Below are 19,323 nucleotides of genomic sequence, written 5' to 3'. Positions count from 1 at the left end.
CTTGGCCACGTGGTTCAGCAACTCAGGGAATCTCTATTAGGGCATTGATAAAAGTTATTTTTCATTTTTTCTCTTTCAGTAAAGAATACCCCGTGGTTCCCAGGAGCACGGTAAGGCAGAAAGTGGCCTCCAACCATAGTCCTTTCAGCAGCGAGTCTCGTGCTCTCTCCACTTCGTCCAACCTAGGGTCCCAGTACCAGTGTGAAAATGGTGTCACCGGCCCCACCCAGGACCTTCTGCCCCCACCCAACCCATACCCGCTGCCCCAGGAGCACAGCCAAATTTACCATTGCACCAAGCGGAAAGGTGAGTGATCCTCCCACCTCTTCCTTCCTTTTCTCCATGGAGAGAGGGAATATACATTTATTTATTCGATGACATTTATTTATTTAAATGTAGAATATAATTGTCTTAACACAATAACTAAGAAAATGCCAGGAAGGCTATATTAACTAGTGTGATGAAAATGTGTCAAACTGTTTATAAAACCAATGTATAGTGCCCCATGATGGCATTAACGTACACAGCTATGATTTAATATTAATAAAAAAAAAGTTTAAGCAACACAAATATACAGAGAGGTTGTAAGAAATTCTAACCATACAGGTAAAACTAAACATTTCCTTGACTTATCTTCCCCAGCTTCAGTCCCCTCCTTGGAGAAAACTTCACGTGAAATGTCCAGACCTGTTGTGTTCATTTACACATGTGTGTGCGCACACACACAGGCACATAAAGAAAAAGCTTTGTGTGTGTGTGTTTTTTAAACTTTAAACATAGATGCAATCCCACTATATGGATCTTGCACTTTGCTTTTTTTCCCTTTAAACTTGAGAATGTGTTTTAGATACATTTTCATGAACCTAGCCAGCCTCATCTTTTTTTTTTAACTGCTAAGGAGGAACAATTGATGAGGAAGAATAAAACAGAGTTTATTCCCCACCACCACCACCAGCAGGCGGGGAGGTTGGCCCCTGGCTGTACGTGCTACAAGCCATGACACAGGGAACCTCCTTGTAAGTGTAAATGTCTCTTTGGTTTCTCCCAGGTGGGTTCTGAGCTCTTTTTTCCTTTCCAGATCGAAACCAGTAACCACACACAATGCATTTTCCTCCTCATCCCCTCTGTAAACCCATTAAGCTGCTGTCTGATGCCTTTTTTTCCCCTGTCATCTGAGTCCAACAGGGCTATGCTAAAAAAGGACGTTTCTGGTGGCTCTTTTTGCGAGCCAGAATTGAAATGCTCAGCACAGGTGGTGTGGATGAGTTCAGCTCATTGGAACAATTGCCTGGTGTGAGCTGTGGATGGCATGGTTGGGACAGTGCAGGCAGTTAGGGACAGAGAAACATGGGTTCAACTCTCCATTCAGTTACCTGCTTCTTGTGTGACTTCACACAGGTGTCTTAGCCTCTGTGAGCCTCAGTTTCCCACTTTGTAAGTGGCAGTAAATTTCCCAGACCATCTGGTACTTGGTGAGCAAAAGGTAGGTGGCAGCAATGATTGGATAAGGGAGTAGATATTGCTCCCAAAGGCAATAGCCACGAGGGAGCAAAGAGAAGGTTGCTCTTCTAGATCAGAGCTTGAGAAGATGAATACAGAAGTGACAGTGTAGTCTAGAGCTCCCTTCTGAGGTCCACAGAATCAGACAATCCAGGTGGAGTCTACCTCTGCCTTTTTCAAATATTTGTGAGTAGGGACAAGTTGCTTAACCTTCCTAAGCCTCATTTTTTAGACATCTGTAAATTTGTGCTCATGGTAGGAATTGTCTCACGTGTTTGGTGCAAAGATGTCAAGAAAACACGCATGTTATGTGTTGGTTCAGGGTCTATTCAGTAAGGAGTAGCTGTTTTGCTCTAAAGGACCAGAATCTCAGCTTGTCGTATGTCATGGCCTCAGAAGCCAACATGACACCTTTAGAAGCCCAGTGCCCAATGCCCGAATCTTTAGGAAAAAACAACTGGCTGACAAGAACTGATGGGAATGGATGTTTTTTTCTGCAGCTGGAGTTATGTGAGGAAAGTCACACAGTTTGGTTATTTGACATTTATCAGTCTTGCATTTTGAAGGAAGAAAGAGCTGTCATTGGCCTAAGCATGGGGCTGGGAAGCTGACCCAGATGAAGCCTGCCCTCCAAACTCACCTGAAGCACACTCAAACTCCTTGCATCTCGAAGGTCTGAGCAATGTCTCCCCAAAAGGCACCTTGGCCTGACTCCCAGCACGTCCACTGCAGGATGGGCTGGAGACCAGATGCCTGCAAACATGTCTGTCTCCTTAGGCACGAGCAGGAGGTTAAGAACATCGCAGTGAGCACAAGCCCTTGTGCAGAGATTTTTTTTAAATTATTATTATTAAATCATAGCTGCCTTGCACAGAGATTATGTTTACATTATACTTAAAGATGCCCTTTGTAGCTTGTAAGCCATGCCTTTCCAACACTATTCAGTAGGTGCTGATGTCAATCTACTTTAGCAGTGGGGAAACTGAGGCTCAGAAAGTTTGAAACCAAGTGCTGGTGGTTCTTGAAGATAGAACTGGAACCCAAACCTGATCTGGTCTGCAAACTCCGTACATGTCCCTGTGCCCTTATGCCACTCTCTGCTGTCTCTGTTGCCTTGCTTATCAGCTACAAGCTCACATTTTCATCTTCCACTGGAGAGCAGCTTTTGAAATTGGGTCCAACATGCTGATGGAGAGCTCACCAGGTTTGAATTAGAGACCTCCATCGATGAAATTAATGCCAGACCAAAAGAAAGGGATGAAGTTGAAAAGAATCAAGGTGCTCTTTACATTTGGTATTTACAGCAGCATCCTTTATGGCAGCATCCTAATGGCATTCTTGAAGGATGTAGCAGGCAGGCCTTGAATGAAAGGTTCATAAGCCTCTTGGATTATGTGAGCCACTGGCTTTGCAGGGTTCTCAGATGAATTTCGGAGCAGCTTGCCACTGCCACTGGCGAACTTGGAGTTGATGGCTGGTTCTTTGCAAAAATAATCACACACTTGGCAGTTGGGTAATTATGGACATGCTGTTTCACCTTTCTGGATTCTAACTATCCTTTGTGCAAAATGGGAATAACAATAGGGTTGTGATGAGATGGAATGAGATAATTCACAGAAAGGGGCGCCTGGCATCTAGGATCACTCCCTGCACGCTCGTAGACACCGTCCTGACCTTATGAAGCCCACGCTACTGCAAGCAGGTCAAACATTATACATGCAATTATTAATTGTTTAATTAAAATTGTGATCCCATGGTGTAAAGGAGACATATGAAGTGCTAATGGATATTAAACTGGAGTGTCAGTCTAGGGTGGAAGATCAGAGACGAATTGATACTGATATCTGAGAACAGTGAGTGTTTCACAGAAGGGGAGGTGTGGGTGCCCAGGCACACAGCAAAGCACACATGAAGCCCCTCAGGCGAGGGGGAGCCTGCCCTCCCTGGAGAGTGAACAGAAGGCTGGTAGGTTCCCTATGCCCAGAGCAAGGACAAAGTGGTGTGGAATGAGGGCTAGACAGAAAGTCAGGGTCTAAGCATGAAGCCAGCCCTTAGAAACCATTATAACTGAGAACTTCAGCTCTTACCCTAGCAGCAACGGGGGGACCATTGGATGGATTTAAACCTGTGAGTGACATAATTAAATCGTGCTTTGAAGCAGTCACTTTGCTGTGATAGGAGTGGACTGTATTTGACACCAGAGATCTGTTAAGAAACTACTCTAGGGTCTAAGGCATGAGACAGTGTTTCAGACTGGGAGTGTGGGGAGACGCTGGAGGTGTGGGTGGGATGAGGCCTTGGTGACTGATTGGAGATAACAAGGTGAAGAATTACCCCTTTTCCCATGGATTCAGAAACTGAGGCTTGGAGAGATTGAGAAACTTGCCCAAAGTCACCCAACTAGTGAGTGGCCCATCCAAGATTCACTCTGAGGCCTGTGGACTTGGGGTGCATGGGGTGTGCACCCTGGAGGAGACCTTTCACCTTTCCAGAAACCTCTGCCCTTCTCACCTCCCTCCATCCCCAAAAGGGAGCTCCCAGTGACAGGGAACATTCCAGCCAAGCTCCGTCTGTCCTGCCTGGGAGACAACAAATAGCAATTCATCATCAGCCTCCACATTGTAAAGTGATAAGGAATCAGCCAGGTTTCCTTCCAGTTTGGGATTCCCGTTAAGTGATAACTCCTTGGGTGGCTCCCCCCCCCCGCCCCCGGCTGCCCCACTATCTTACTTCCCCTCATTGTCTGTCTTCTTTCCAATGCGCCCAGGAGTCAGGCCCAATGAAATGTCAAAGGGCCCTGGCAGGCCAGAGGGCTCCCTTGTGTTTGGAACCAGCTGTCTCCAAACTATCTCTCCCGATGGCTTGAGCCAAAAAAGCCGGGATGGTCTTTTATCAATGCCACTCAATCAAATGCAGGACCCCGGGGCCTGGGAGAGCCCTTGTCTGTCTTTCCCTCTCCTGGCCTGACTCTCACCCCACCCCTATCAGCAATGAAAAGCAACCCAAATGAAGATTTTAGCAGAGCTGTGCACTGAACTAGACATTCAAAGGCAAGGCTGAGATGGAGAGGGGAAGGGGGAAGTAGGCATTGGAAAGGGCTTTGCGGGGTGCATTTTCTCAGTGCCGCATGTTTTTAAAAGCAATTCTGCATCATTTCCTGCCTGGCGTCCCCACAGCAGTCATTGACCTGGGAGAGCTGCTGTCCATCCCCGTTCTTCCGAGGGCAAACAGAGGACTGGGAGATGGGGTTAGATTCTAAGGCTGGTGAGTGACGGATCTGGGATGGATTCATCAAATACATTGTATTAATTAAGCTCTTAGTGTGCGTAATGGGCAGTGTGCTGGGTGCTTGGGATAAGTGGAGGACAAAGTGGAAAAGGCTACTACTCTCGTGAAACTTGTATTCTCACAGGGGGGAGACAGATGATAAGCTAGGTAGTGAGTGGCCAGGTATTAGCTAAACCTGGGTGCCGGGATTTCTAGTTGAGGATCTTCCCACAATATCATTCTGGTCCTTCCCACTTTATGCTAAGAGCTAAGAGCAGGGGGCATGCCAAAAAATTCCATCTATATATCCATACAGCTGCTTATCCACCCATCCCCCTGCCAACCCTTTCATCTCTCCTCCTATTCATCTCTCCTCTCCTCTTGTCCATCCACCTACTCACCCATCTAACCATCCATATCCACTCGCACACTCACCTATCCACCTACCCACCTGTCCATCCATTCAGGCATTCATCCTCTCATCCACTCACTCACCCATCCATATATCCACCCACCCCTCTGTCCATCCATCCGTTCACTCATCCAGTCATCCACTTCTCATCCATCCACCATGCCCATCCACCCATCCATATGTCCATCCATCCATCCATTTATAAGGGTCAGAATCTACCTTTTCATGTTGGCTGAGCACATAAGGCTTCATGAAAATGGAAAGCTTAGAGCTATCTGTCAGGATAAGCAGTGTTTTGTGAGTCAGAAGGCCTGAATTATAACGCCATCTACTTCTGCCTTCCTGTCCCACCCAACCCCCTTAAGGTTACTCAGCTAGAGAGTGGCCACTCACCTCTCTGAGCTTCAGGGTCTCTGTGAAGACTCAACAATGGTCTTTCATCTGAATAAACTGAACTTGCCAAGGGAATGACCCATCTGAGAATGCGACATGATTGTGGGGTTACTGATTTGGAAGTGGCTCTGTGAGCTTCCCAGCTCTGGAATCTACCCAAATACCTTCGAGTACTGGATGACTTTCAAAAAGCCATCTGTCTAGCCTTCCAAGGGAGAAAGAAGGGCAGGGAACAGACGTGCGTAATTTGGACAGACAAGATTAACTTTATGTGGAAGGGAGATAGAAGCTCAACAGCACTTAGCATTAGCTCAATTAAATTTCAGAAAATGTTTAAGTATTATCCCCATTTACAGTCAAGAATGGAGATTGAAGGTTCCAGTGACTTGCCCATGGTCACAAGGCCAATGAGCATCAGAACCCTAAATCTACACTTCAATATCTGTCTTCTGGATTCAAAACTAAAGTCACTTTATCCAGAATTGAAATCATCTGGAGAAATCTAAAGAACTTAGGACTTTGGCCTTGGTAGCTGGTTAGAACCAGGAAGAACTTTGCTGTTATGCAAGAGACTCAGGCGGGTTCGGGATCGTTGCAGTGTAACTGGCCACTTCCCAAAGCTGAGTTGTGGACGCATCTATCTCATCAGAAGACTAGATACTTGACTATGGCTCATTTTCCCAATCATGAAACTAAACATGGTTTGGCTGGAGGGCAGTCTTCACTGTTGAGCAGTTATCAGACTCCCAATAAAAAGAAAGAAACCAAGCCATAACCAAAATAAACACAGAGATTACATCCAGAGCGTTTATCATGACTGACCTGAAATTTGGATCCTTCCTTTGGAATTTCTTTACAATGTGATGAGGACTGAGAGGAATTTGAGAATGCTCAGGATCTGCTTTCATCAATAAGCCAACACTGAGTTTTTCTTAGGGCTCTGCATCAGATCTTTGGGGTATTAAAAACTGGAATGTATAATTTTACGATTTTCCAAAATGTGTTCCGGCCTTTTTCTTATTATTCTTCCTTTTTTACTTGTAACAAATCTGGAAGGGGATCAGAAACTCCAGAATGGTTAGTTTGCCTTGCTTTTTTTTCTCTTGCCAAGGGTACCCTGCAGCTGTACTTTCTATTATTGAAAAGGGAACGCCTTGGTTAAACGGAAAACCCAAAGGTTATGATTCCAGCAACAATGGAAACACTTGGATTTATGAATTGGGGGGTGAGGGTGGAAGAAAGAATGGAAGAGAAGGGATCAAGGGAGGAGGCAGTAAGGACAAAAAAAAGTTGAGTGTAGCAATGTCTTCAAGACTCCAAAAGGGAAAAGAAAAACCACCCGGTTGAAAGATGAAATATATGGCCACTCATCTGGATGTCTTCAGACATCTGCATGGTTGGCAGGATGCAGATAGAACACCTGGAAGAGTGTGTTTTTCACTGTTTTTTTTTTTTTTTTTTTTTTTTTGTACAAATTTTTGGGCATCCTATGGGTCCCAGATTTGTCCCGGAGGGATTCTAGCTAAAAACAAATTCACTTGCTGATGAGTGGGTATAATCCTAACACATATGTTTCGTTTATGGAGACTTTTGGCTTACCTACAGGTGTCACTTGGAAAATTATGCACATAGAAGTGTTTTGCAGAGGCCAAACCCAGGCTGCTCAGTTTGGGGTGGGGAGCTGTTTTTACAAACCAGTCCAAAGCAAAAGGGTTTTCTGTTGGGTGAATGACTTAAAGCTTCATATCTGAGAACCACCTCTCAGTCACAGAGTGCCAGCCTCTGTCGCTTACAGACTGAGGGTGTGCATCAGGGACAGGATCACATCTACCTGGTTTGCCATTCTATTCCCAGCATCTGGCACTGTATCTAGCACTTGGCAGGGGCATTATCCATAGGTATATGGAGAGCTGGAAGCAAGGTGTGGTAGGCAAAGGAAGTTAGATCCGACTTTAACTCCAGCTTCTGTTCCTTCTCAGCTGTATGACCTTGGGCAAATCACTTCCCTGAGCTTTGGTTTCTGCCTTTGTGATAGGGGAATGGCAGCTTACATCTTAAGGCATTACTATGAAATTGGAGTAAGGTAACTTAGTAAGTGCTCAGCTATTATAATTTCTTCTCATGATTTAGTTCAGCATCCTGCCTTCTGGCCATGGACCATCACAGTGAGTTCCATGGATCCTCCAATGCATCATTTTTCTTCACATCTCCAAAGAGAGACAGAAGTAGGTCACTACGAAAGTTTTGAGACAGACTGTGTTATGTCCATTATTTCACGTCCAAGAAACACAGTCAATAGCGTCCTTTCTGATTCACCCGTGAAAACTTCAACTTGCTAAGCTAATTGGTTTTCTGGGAGGACTTCATTTGTCTCCCTCCAGGTGGATTTTTTAATATTTGTTTCACATTTATTGATTAGAAAGTGATGGGGAGATGAGGAAAGATTTCCAGTGTGGAGGGTAAAATGCCATCTAAGGAATAATTCTGTGTTAGGTTTTCACCTTGGTAAATATTCCTAAATACTGCTTCCCCCTGAAGAAAGTAGCTTCTCTGCTGTGTGATGGACTGGTGGTGTTACCCTTATTGCAAGAGTTACTCTTTCAATGATGGATATCAGGAGATTCATTTATTTATTTATTATTTTTGAGATAGAGTCTCACTATGTAACCCTAGATAGAGTACTGTGGCATCACAGCTCACAGCAATCTCAAACTCTTGGGCTTAAGTGATTCTCTTGCCTTAACCTCTCAAGTTCAGGGACTATAGGCACCTGACAGCTATTTTTTTGTTGCAGTTGTTATTGTTTGTTAGCTGGCCTGGGCCAGGCTTGAACCCCCCAGCGTTGGTGCATGTGGCTGGCTCCATAACCACTGTGCTACGGCGCCGAGCCAGGATATCAAGAGATTTATATGCTAGATCTTATTTAATGCTTAGCCACCCAGAGAAGTATTACTAACTTTGATTCAAGAAGATGATGATATCTCTGAGGGCAGAGGCCCTGCTAGTATCACCAGACTTTAAGTACAAAAGCCAGATACAAACCCAGACATGTCCAGGCTCCTTGATCTGGGTTCTGGGTTTTAGGGAGTCCTTAAACTCCCTGAACTGTGTGTGAAATGTTTTGTGCACATGCAATTTTTCAAAACATTGTTTTAGTGCATTTTTCCAGGAAAGAGCTCAGTGTATTTGTTAGTTTCCAAAGGTGCTAATGGCCCTAAAGTGGTTAAGGGACCCTCTTCAGGAGAAAGAACTATGTCCACTATCATACACTAGGGGTTAACTAGTACACAGAGGAGGGATGTGACCTGTTCATCAAAGAAACGGCAGTGGGCATTAACTTGTATGGACTCGGCAAATATTGCTGTGCTTGCCTAAGGAATTAGGAAAGGATTTGGGGGTTCAATCAAGCTGTCACTCATTTGCCCACTTGTTCATTCATCCATCCACCCATCCCTTCATCAGTGGCACAAATATTTATTCCATGTGTTCCCCATGTAGCATGGCACTGAAAAGCAAAGACTTTGTAGTCAGACTACCTGGGTTCCGACCCCAGTGTTTATCAGCCACATAACGCACGTTTCTTAACCTCTCTGTCTTTCCCGCTTCATCTATAAGATGAGGATAGTAGGAGAACCGCCTTTTAGACTTGTGAAGATCAAATGAGTTACCTTATGGAGAGTGCTCAGAACAGTGCTAGGCAGAGTCAACACTTTATGTAATTGTTTCTTCTGGTATTGTTGATAATATTGTTACTATTATTTTTTAGTAGGTATGTACCGGGGTTTGGAAATACATTGATGGATAAGATAGACAATATCTTGTATTCATGGAATTTACATGCTGGAGAGTAGAAAAGATGACAATAGTTGCTATTTATTTATTTATCTATTTTTATTTATTTATTTTTGAGAGAGAGTCTCAATCTGTCACCCTGGGTAGAGTGCTGTGGCGTCACAACTCACAGCAACCTCAAACTCTTGGGTTTAAGAGATACTCTTGCCTCAGCCTCCCAAGTACCTGGGACTATAGGCGCCCGCCACAACACCTGGCTATATTTTTTGTTGCAGTTGTCCTTGTTTTAGCTGGCCCGGGCCGGGTTTGAACTCTACAGCCTCAGTGGCCAGCGCCCTAACCAATAATTGCTATTTATTGAGTAATTCCTTGTACCAGGCTCTGGCCTGAGTGCTTAACATTTATTTTTCTATTTAATTCTCAACTCTGGTCTTTGTAGAAAGTGCTTATTATCACCCTTTTCATTTTTGCAGGTGAAGAAACTGAGCTCGGAAAGGTCAAACTGTTTGCTTAGAACTCCACAGCTCATGGTTGTAACCATCACAGTCTGCCCCTTCTTTTCTTCATAATAGAGGTTGGGGCTGATAGTCTCTCAGGCTTCATTCTTCAGTCCTTTGGCCAAGTGGCTGTCTCTGCTCTTAGCTGTCTGCTGGTTGGTCCTGGCCTCATTGGTCTCTCTCCTCCTGTCTTCACAGATGAAGAATGTTCCACCACAGACCATCCCTATAAGAAGCCCTACATGGAGACGTCACCCAGTGAAGAAGATTCCTTCTACCGCTCCAGCTACCCCCAGCAGCAGGGCCTGAGCGCCTCCTACAGGACAGAGTCGGCACAGCGGCAGGCCTGCATGTACGCCAGCTCGGCACCCCCCAGTGAGCCGGTGCCCAGCCTGGAGGACATCAGCTGCAACACGTGGCCCAGCATGCCTTCCTACAGCAACTGCACGGTCACCACGGTGCAGCCCATGGACAGGCTACCCTACCAGCACTTCTCTGCTCACTTCACCTCTGGTCCCCTGGTCCCCCGGCTGGCTGGCATGGCCAATCACGGCTCCCCACAGCTCGGGGAGGGAATGTTCCAGCACCAGACCTCCGTGGCCCATCAGCCTGTGGTCAGACAATGTGGGCCTCAGACTGGCCTTCAGTCCCCTGGCACCCTTCAGCCCCCCGAGTTCCTCTACTCTCATGGCGTGCCAAGGACCCTGTCCCCACACCAGTATCACTCTGTGCACGGAGTTGGCATGGTCCCAGAGTGGAGTGAGAACAGCTAAAGCAAGGCCTGCTTTCCAACAGACATTTGCCAGAGAGGGAGGAGAGAGAGAAAGTGAAGGAGAGAGACAGTAGCAAGGAGAACCCCCATGGACAAGATTTTTCATTTCACCCAAGTTTTACATCTGCACTCAAGGCTGCTGGACGCTGATCTAATCAGTACCTTGAAACCACAATTCAAAAAATGTGACTTTATCCTTTTGTCTCAAAACTTCAGGAAAAAAACAACAACTCCCAACATACAAGAAAAGAGTCCTGCCCCCCCACGACCACCACACTCCTCAACCAGCCACATTAACACCCCCTCCAGCTGTCTGCCCCGATTCCTTCTTTTGTGCTTTAGAAAGTCTTGCCTCATTGAGTGTTTTATCCTAGTGCGTGGTAGGAGTCTTTCCCTGTCTTGGTGTTAATGTCGACGTTGTTATATAATAAATAATAATATATTTTTTCCCTTTCAATTTTCTTAATGGGACCCAGTCCCTTATTTGGGGGAGGTCTGAGACAAGTATATTTCAAAATATATACTTGTGGGATTCCCCTCAAATAAACCATCCCTCAAACCTGAATTCGCCACCTATTCCTTGAATAAGAAAAGTACCTACCTCTGCCATATGATGTTTCTGAAAAAGCCCCCCTAAGTCCCAATTTTCTCTGATCTTTGTCCTGCCTGCCCCAGCATGATGGCACTCAGACTTGTCTCAACTTACCAACGGAGTCAGGACAACGCCCACCCCTTACCCCCACTCCCACCCCAGTGCGGCATCATATCCTATTCAGCGCTACTGTCTTCCCAGCTCCACGTCTGTCGCTAAAACGTGGCCTATAGCTTCCTGTCCGGAAAGCTTGCTTTGAAAAACTTTAAAGACCTGGCTTACATTCGGGCAGAACCCTGATAAGCAGGGCATAAGCACTGTGCTGACAAGAGCTGTGGAAAAGAAGCCAAAGTAAATAGTCTTTCGGATGATTAAAAAAAGTAAAAACAAAGCCAGCCCCACGCTCCAAACCTCCAACACTAGCAACCCAAATGGGATGCAGACAAAATCCACAATTCCTAAAGAAAGAGACAAGACATGCTCGCCGGTAATTCTCTCCAAAGAGATCACGCCAACAGTAAATGCAAACACCAAACTGTTTATTGAAAGCAGAAAACGGTATTAAAAAAAAAGTGTGTAAGTAAAGTGTAATGGTAGGGTTCTTCAGATGTAATATTTTACTGGTACTATTTATTTATAAATAGGAATTCTAATTAAGTAATAACATGGGATGAAACCCAGCACGAGAGCTGGCCAAGAGGTTTTAATTTTATTGATACTCAAAACCAAGTTGTGTGTTTTTTTCTTTCCTTCGAATGTGCTTTTGCTTTTTTGATTTAAAAGATTTTTTTTTAAACAGACCCTAATAAAGAGAACAGGGTAAGATGTGAGGCTGAGTATGTCCAAGTATGTGAGAGAGCGTGAGTATGTTTGTACGTGAGTGTCCCTTATGTGATTATGTCTTTTTATGTTGCTAAGGGGGGAGGGTGAGAATTAAATACCCGTGCCTTATATTTTTGTGCCAATTAATGCCTAATAAATACCATGTGCTTAAAAAAAGTACAAGGGACTTGAACACCCATTTTTTTTTCCCTGTTATTTCTACTGACTGAATGAAGGAAATACTAGGTGACGGAAATAGGAGCTGTCTTGCATGTGAATTTCTCAGCCCATCTGCCTTCTCTTTCTGATCTCAGGGGTATTTCAGATCTGTTGTGCTGGGAAGTGATGAAGCTGAGTATGTTTACCCACTGGTCTCTATCCCTGGAATCAAGTTATTTGTTTGAATTTGTGTCAGCATTGGAAAACAAAATGATTTAGGAGTCCCAACTGATCTAAAAATGGTGTGGGTCATACTATCCCTAACACCTCATGCCTGTTTTTTCTGAATGAATTGTTGGAATCATGTGTTCTGGGAGGCCCAATGCAAACAACTTTATGGACTCTCAGTGGTCCAGATGTTTATTTAATTGCCATGAATTTAGGATCTGTGAGGGTATCCTCTCTAAACACATATGGAACAGAACAGGGCAGCGAATCAGTGCTCAGTTAGTGCTGCACCATTTTCCCCCTGTTTTTATAATTTTTGTGCCTACACTCCCAAATTATCCCAAGTCATCAAATATGTTACAACCACTTGAAATAGGAACAATTGGCTTGTTGATTACAAATTATTCACTTAATCATGCCCTCCCTCTCCCCCCGAGGGACCTTTCTGAGGCAAAGAACCCCTGAGAAGTGTGAATTAATTATAAAGAAATGACAATTCAACTTCTTCCAAGTGCAGTGGAAAAACTAGGTCAATGGGTTTCCTGTTCCCCGAGGGATCAGATTAGTAAAGTTTCACTGAACAAGTTCTGACTATCTTCTAAATAGATATTTATTCTGATAGGTTTGATTTTTTAAGTTGGCCTTTGAAGAAATTACCTTTGAAATTAATTTTAACAACTAAACATGACACTGAGTTACTCTTATTCTTTCAGAAAAACATCATCCAAGTAGCAAATTAACATCTCCACCCTTACTGCTCAAACAGTTGTCGCCATTGGAAAATCATTAAAATTATGTCCACGGCAAGTTTCATCAATCAGACAAGGGACATCGTCATTTTATAATTGATGACAGATTAAACTCTTTGGGTCCAAAACAATGGTAATAAGAGATCTTTTTACTGAATCCGTGGAATTAAGGATGTAGTATCCCAATGTTCATGTGGTTTTATTATTGTCTGATGTTGAGAGACACAGCACAGATTGTAATATTTCTAGAATATATTTAGGGGACACTTGCTCTGGAATGGATCTGTAGTAAGCACTGGGCACAGGGCAGTGAACAAGATGATAAGGGCTATGTCCTCCCTAAACTTATGGTTTCATCACTTGCAGGGGTGTCCAACCTTTTTTCTTTTTTCTCCACTGCAAATTGGAAGAATAAGAGTTGTTCTGGCCACACATTAAATGATGAGCTAAACAGAAGGTCTGTGCATACTTTCCCTGATGTCCAACACTATAGGTAAGTAGAACGGCCCTCAGAAAAATGAGCATGTGGCCCACAGCCCAAGGTTGGACAGCCCCAGTTAGTGAGCTTACTAGTGAGATCACCCCTTAGGTGTATATTTGGGTCATTGAGGAATTGAATGGTGGGATCACACCTATGGTGCATATTGCAAGGGTACATGTCAGATCTATTAAGTATAGAGTATAAATGTCTTAACACAATAATTAAATACATGAGGTGTGGGATATATTAACCAGTAGGATGTAAGCATTCCAAATTGTATATGAAATCAGCACATTGTACCCCATAAATGCATTAATGTATACATGATCTACCTCTTTATGATTTAATAAAAATAAAAACAAAAAGCAAAGAGGTAATAACAATAATAATTACATAATCTTTCAATATATAAGTGATTCTTGGTGCCAAAAAATTGATAACAAAGTGCTTATACATTCAAAAAAAAAAAAAACAGTGGGAGGAGCTGCCCCATAAAGGGATATGACCAGGTTCCTTACCTGATCTAGGGGAGGCGACTTTTGTGCATAGCCCTAATGATGAGTAGGAATTAATCAAGTCAAAAGTTGAGAGGACGTGCACTCCAGGCAGAACAGCTCGTGCAAAGGTCCTGAGATAGAAATTGTGATGGAGGAATGAGATGTAGGTTCATACGTGGGTAGTGATCACCTAGTCCACATCCACTCATTTATTCAGCAAACATGCATGAGGGTTCTACCAGGTGTGGCAGGTACCTTTATGTGTGGGAGACCTCCTAATTGTGTTCGGTCATTTTCCAGTGAGTTCCCGCGGCTGCACAGGACAGCCTCTGGAGGTGGCCAGCTTCTTTGTATTTGGGAGAGGAGCATTATGTCATCCTCCCAGCTTGCTGGTCCACTCTAGCATGGGACTCAAAGTTAGGGGGAAAAACCTTCAAGAGGGTCAGCTCATTAGTATTCTTGGGCTCAGAGGAGTTGGGAATTCCCTCCAAATCACACAGCTGGTGAGTGGCAGAGCTTAGCATGGAACTACTGAGTCTAAGACTTAGGAGCCTCATCCTCTGTTAAAAGGAGATATTGTACCTGCTTCAAAGGACTGTGAAATAATCTCTGTGGAAATGTCCAGTAAACAGACAGAATCTCCTACTTAACATCAGAAGGTAATAAATGCTTGAAAAGAAATACTTGAATCAATGAAATGCAAAAATATAATATTTTAACCCAGTGACTTAGCAAATGTATATTTAAAAAAATAATGATACCCATTGCTGCCAGTTGGATTAAATAAGATAAAACCTTTTGGGAGGAGAGTTTGGTAAAATATTTCAAAAGTTGTATTGTGTGAATCATTTAATCAGATAAATCTTCTTTGAGGAATTGGTCCTAAGGAAATAATTAGAGATGTACATAAATATTTACTGGGAAATTCATCGTGACTTTTAAAAATCATGAAAAATTGGAGATTGCCTTAATAATATGAAGGTGATTAAATAGATTTGTGAATGTCCATATGATGGAATACACATGGCCACTAAGACACCCATTTTGTGAAAAAGATTTTATTTTATTTATTTATTTAGTTTTTTGAGACAGAGTCTTACTATATTGCCCTTGGTAGAGTGCTGTGGTGTCACAGCTCACAGCAACCTCCACCTCCTGGGCTTAAGTGATTCTTTTGCCTCAGCTTCCCAAGTACCTGGGACTACAGGCCCCTGCCACAACACCCGGCTATTTTTTCATTGCAGTTGTCATTGTTGTTTAGCAGGCCCGTGCTGGGTTCGAACCCACCTGCTTGGTGTATGTAAAAAAGATTTTAAAAAGATATTTGAGAGGCACTTCAAGTAAAAGAAGCAAGTTCCAAGTAATTTGCACAGTAGCTTCTTAATTTTATTAAACACCATGATACTCATTTATACTTAAAGGATAAAAACTCGGGACAATAACAGTGGTGGGATTGTGGATGTTTAAATTTTCTTTGTGCTTTCGAGTTATTTCCCCATTTTCTTTGTGATGAAGGTGAATTATCCTTTGTAATTAGGAATAGAATTAGTAAACTCAAGTCTAGCTAGTTTTTTGGTCATTGATCAAAATAAGTTTGTGGGACACAAATGTGAATAAAATAAGAATGTGGGACACTTCTGCTTATGTTGAGGAAAAAGGGATAGTGCTCCCATAGTGGGTGACATTGGCCCCGCCAAAATACTCCATTGTCATCTCAAAACCAAAGAGAGGCCGAGATATTTCTCTTTGTCTTCACTCTTTGGGGTTGCCACTTGTTAGCTTCCTTGGTCCCCTGGGTGAGTTAGGCTGTGGTCCTGGGGTTAGTTAGTAATTCGCTTTAATAAACACACGTGTTGGACCAGGCACTTACTTATCTCACCTTTGTTCTCTAATTGACTCGGGTTATAAAATTCACCCTGCAATTTACTGCTTCTGTGACCTTGGGCCAGTCACTTACACTCTTTGAACTTCCATTTAATCATATGTGGGATGGGAGTAACATGAGTCCTTTCCCCAGAGAGTTCTGGTTCTGGTGAAGACTCCAGACAATGAGCACAGAGCCCCCTACAGAGAAAATGCTCAATGACTGTTCGCTAATCAAAAGATTAACTGGTGTTTACCATCATTAATTCTTTTTTTCCTTCTCTTCCTCTTTCTTCTCTTGTTGGGAAATCTGCTCCTGTGATCTTCTATTATTTTTATAAGACATGTAAGCTCAGCAGTGGGGGGTGGTGGTAGAAAAAGCACCACCCACCATAATCATTGTCACCTTCAAAAATAATTAAAGCACAGCTTTCCCACACAGGCATCATCTTAAATATGATTTAAATAGATGGTTTCGTAAATGAGCATGAACCCTACGTCTCCATGGCAATAATTTCTACATCCCCAAAGGTGCTAAGAGTCATTAGCACCTTTTCTTTTCTGACATGAGAATGCACTTTCATTCCACTTAAAGCAAGGAGTTGTGGTGTTATTCCTAGGGAGAATGTTGATGTAAGCACACTGGGTCTCCTAGCTTAGAAACAGTGAGGTAAAGTCTCCATCTTTCTTTAAGGCTGCATAATATTCCATGGTGTACATATACCACAGTTTATTAATCCATTCGTGGATCGATGGGCAACTTGGGCTTTTTCCATGACTTAGCAATTATGAATAGGGCTGCAATAAACATTCTGGTACAAATATCTTTGTTATGATATGATGGCAGAGGGAGGGGGATTGGTGGGATTACACTTGCAGTGCATCTTACAAGGGTATATGTGAAACTTAGTAAATGTGGAATGTAAATGTCTTAGCACAATAACTAAGAAAATGCCAGGAAGGCTATGTTAACCAGTGTGATGAAAATGTGTCAAACAGTCTATGAAACCAGTGTATGGTGCCCCATAATCACATTAATGTACACAACTATGATTTAATAAAAAAAAAGGAACTATATAATGTAAAAATTACGGTAAATGACACATTTTGTAAAGTATACAAAACACATTTTTTAAATAAAAGTTGTGTGGTTAAAAAAAAAAAAGAAACTGTGAGTGTTAGGATAGGGAAGACAGCCTGGTGTGCAGGTTGAAGGTTATTCCTGACAAAGCTTTCATATTTGACTGAGGTCCCACCTACTATTGATAGCAGTATTGGTAATAGTAATAATAGATCTCATTTATGCAGTTGTGTGCCAGTTCCTATACCAAGCCAGTTCCCATGGTGACAGTACAAGGCCACCTGGCTTTTGAGTGGTTCTTTGAGTGTTTCCCCGTCGTTCCCTGCTGCTCAGACTCCCTTAGGTGACAGACTGATGCATGCTGTCTCTGCCCTTTCCCTCAGGCCTAGAGAAGAGAGGAGGGAGCAGGGAGATGGTGGCCGGACTGTGCCAGGGTGTTCTACGATTTAGGTGTCCTCTCCTTGGGGCCTTCTACCTCAGGAAAAGTGAAGGAATATCTGTGCTTTTGTGGCTGATGAACAGCTGCCTTGAAAGGGCAGAACCTTCTTGCTTCCTGGTCTCAGAAGCCTAGCTAAACCTCTAGCATGTGAACAAGTTATTTACTTCCCTAAGCCTCACTTTCCACCTCTGTACTGCTGCAGCTATAAGATCTGCCTCGCAGGCCTGATGATGTAGTGATTATAGCAGAGAGTTTATGCACAGTGCACAGTAGGGCACCTGGTCCTCTCTACACATTGGATAAACAGAGGCTTAAAAACCATCTCCTCCCTCAGAGGCCTTTGCTTGGCTCTATGGCAGCGTAAGGAGAATGATTCCTCACAGTTGACCCTTCTCACTTCTTAAACCTCAGGTCTTTTCCTGGGGCCAGGAGAGCTTCCTGAGAGCAGGGACGTGTTCCAGTCTTTCTTGCTGGTCTTTTCGCCCTGGTAGGTGTGCACTGGCTTCTCACCTTGAGCATGGAGCGCCAATCTCTACTGTTCTGCAGCGGAGCTTGGTCTGGAAGCCAGGTGGCTCCCCGGCATGAACACAGGACATTCCAGATAAAATGACTGGGGATACCCTCAGTTATGGGGACTGGAAGTTTGTGGACAGAGGCCCCAGATTCCTGTCCTTTGGAGGGACAGCATGAAGGTGTGTTCTGCACGGTTTAAGACTAGAAGGTCCTCAGACAGTCTGCACTCTGGTTGCCCACAGTGGTAATCAGCTCAATAACTTAATAATGGCTTTTCTTCTTTGCCCCCCTTATTTCCTGGGATCACCTTCCAAATCCTCCCAAATCCTGGGCTCAGAGCGAGTCCAAACTAAGTCAAGGCCTCACCGTCTCTGAATAGGCCTTTCCTCTCCAGCTTCACAGTTACTCGCTCTTTCTCTTAAAGTTTTTTTTTTGAGGTAAGTGTAGATTCACATGTAGTTGTAAGAAACAACACAGAAATCCCATACGCCCTTCAGCGATATGTCCTAACACCTTCCAAGGCCTGAGGATGATATTGCAATGAGGATATTGACACTAGTATGATCCACCAATGAGAATCAGAATTCTCCAGCTGATTTGTACTCACTCGTGTGTGTGCGCGCGCGCGTGTGTTACTCCCTTCTGTGCAGTTTTATCAGTGTAGGTTTGTGTATCTACTACCGCAGTCAAAAGACAATGTCTCCATCACCACGAAGACCCTTCATGTGTCTTTTCATAACCACATCTGTACATCTTTCCCCTCAACACTGTCCTTAACCCTTGACAATACTAATCTTCTCTCCATTGTTATAATTTTATCCTTTCAAGAATGTTGTATAAATAGAATCATATAATACATAACCTTTGGAGAACTGGCTTTTTCCATTCAGCATAACTCCCTTAAGATTCCTCCAGGGTGTTGAGCGTATCAATAGTTCACTTTTTGTTAATTTCTGAATAGTATTTCTTGGTATATAAGTACCTCCATTTGCTCATTTATTGAAGGACATCTGGGTTGTTACCAATTTTAGCTATGAACATTTGTGGAAGGCTTTTGAGTATGCTCATGTTTTTGTCTCTCTTTCTGGGATAAATGCCCCAAACTTCAATTGCTGTGTTGTATGGTAATTGCATATTTAGTCTAGTTTTTTTTTTTTTTTTTTTTTAGGAATGTGCCAAGCTGTCTTCCAGAGTCGCTGTACCATTTTACATTTTCAACAGCTATGTAGGAGAGATCCATTTTCTGCTCATGCCCTGAAGCATTTG

The 19,323-nt window shown here is 43.4% G+C and overlaps 1 protein-coding gene across 1 annotated transcript in view; it reads left to right on the top strand.

Annotated features, from left to right (window-relative positions):
* TBX5 (T-box transcription factor 5) overlaps window positions 1-12,223 on the top strand; it is a 46,609-nt gene extending 34,386 nt beyond the window's left edge. The window contains exons 8-9 of the mRNA XM_053588467.1: window positions 80-306; window positions 10,060-12,223. Coding sequence (XP_053444442.1) covers window positions 80-306; window positions 10,060-10,634 — 802 coding nt within the window. The 3' untranslated portion in view covers window positions 10,635-12,223. The remainder of the gene's footprint in view (window positions 1-79; window positions 307-10,059) is intronic.
* The last annotated feature ends 7,100 nt before the right edge of the window (window positions 12,224-19,323 follow it).

This window comes from Nycticebus coucang, chromosome 4 (genome assembly GCF_027406575.1).
Source record: "Nycticebus coucang isolate mNycCou1 chromosome 4, mNycCou1.pri, whole genome shotgun sequence".
Lineage (NCBI taxonomy): Eukaryota > Metazoa > Chordata > Mammalia > Primates > Lorisidae > Nycticebus > Nycticebus coucang.
Note: the sequence above shows the minus strand (reverse complement) of the source record. Positions and strands in the feature narration are given on the sequence as shown.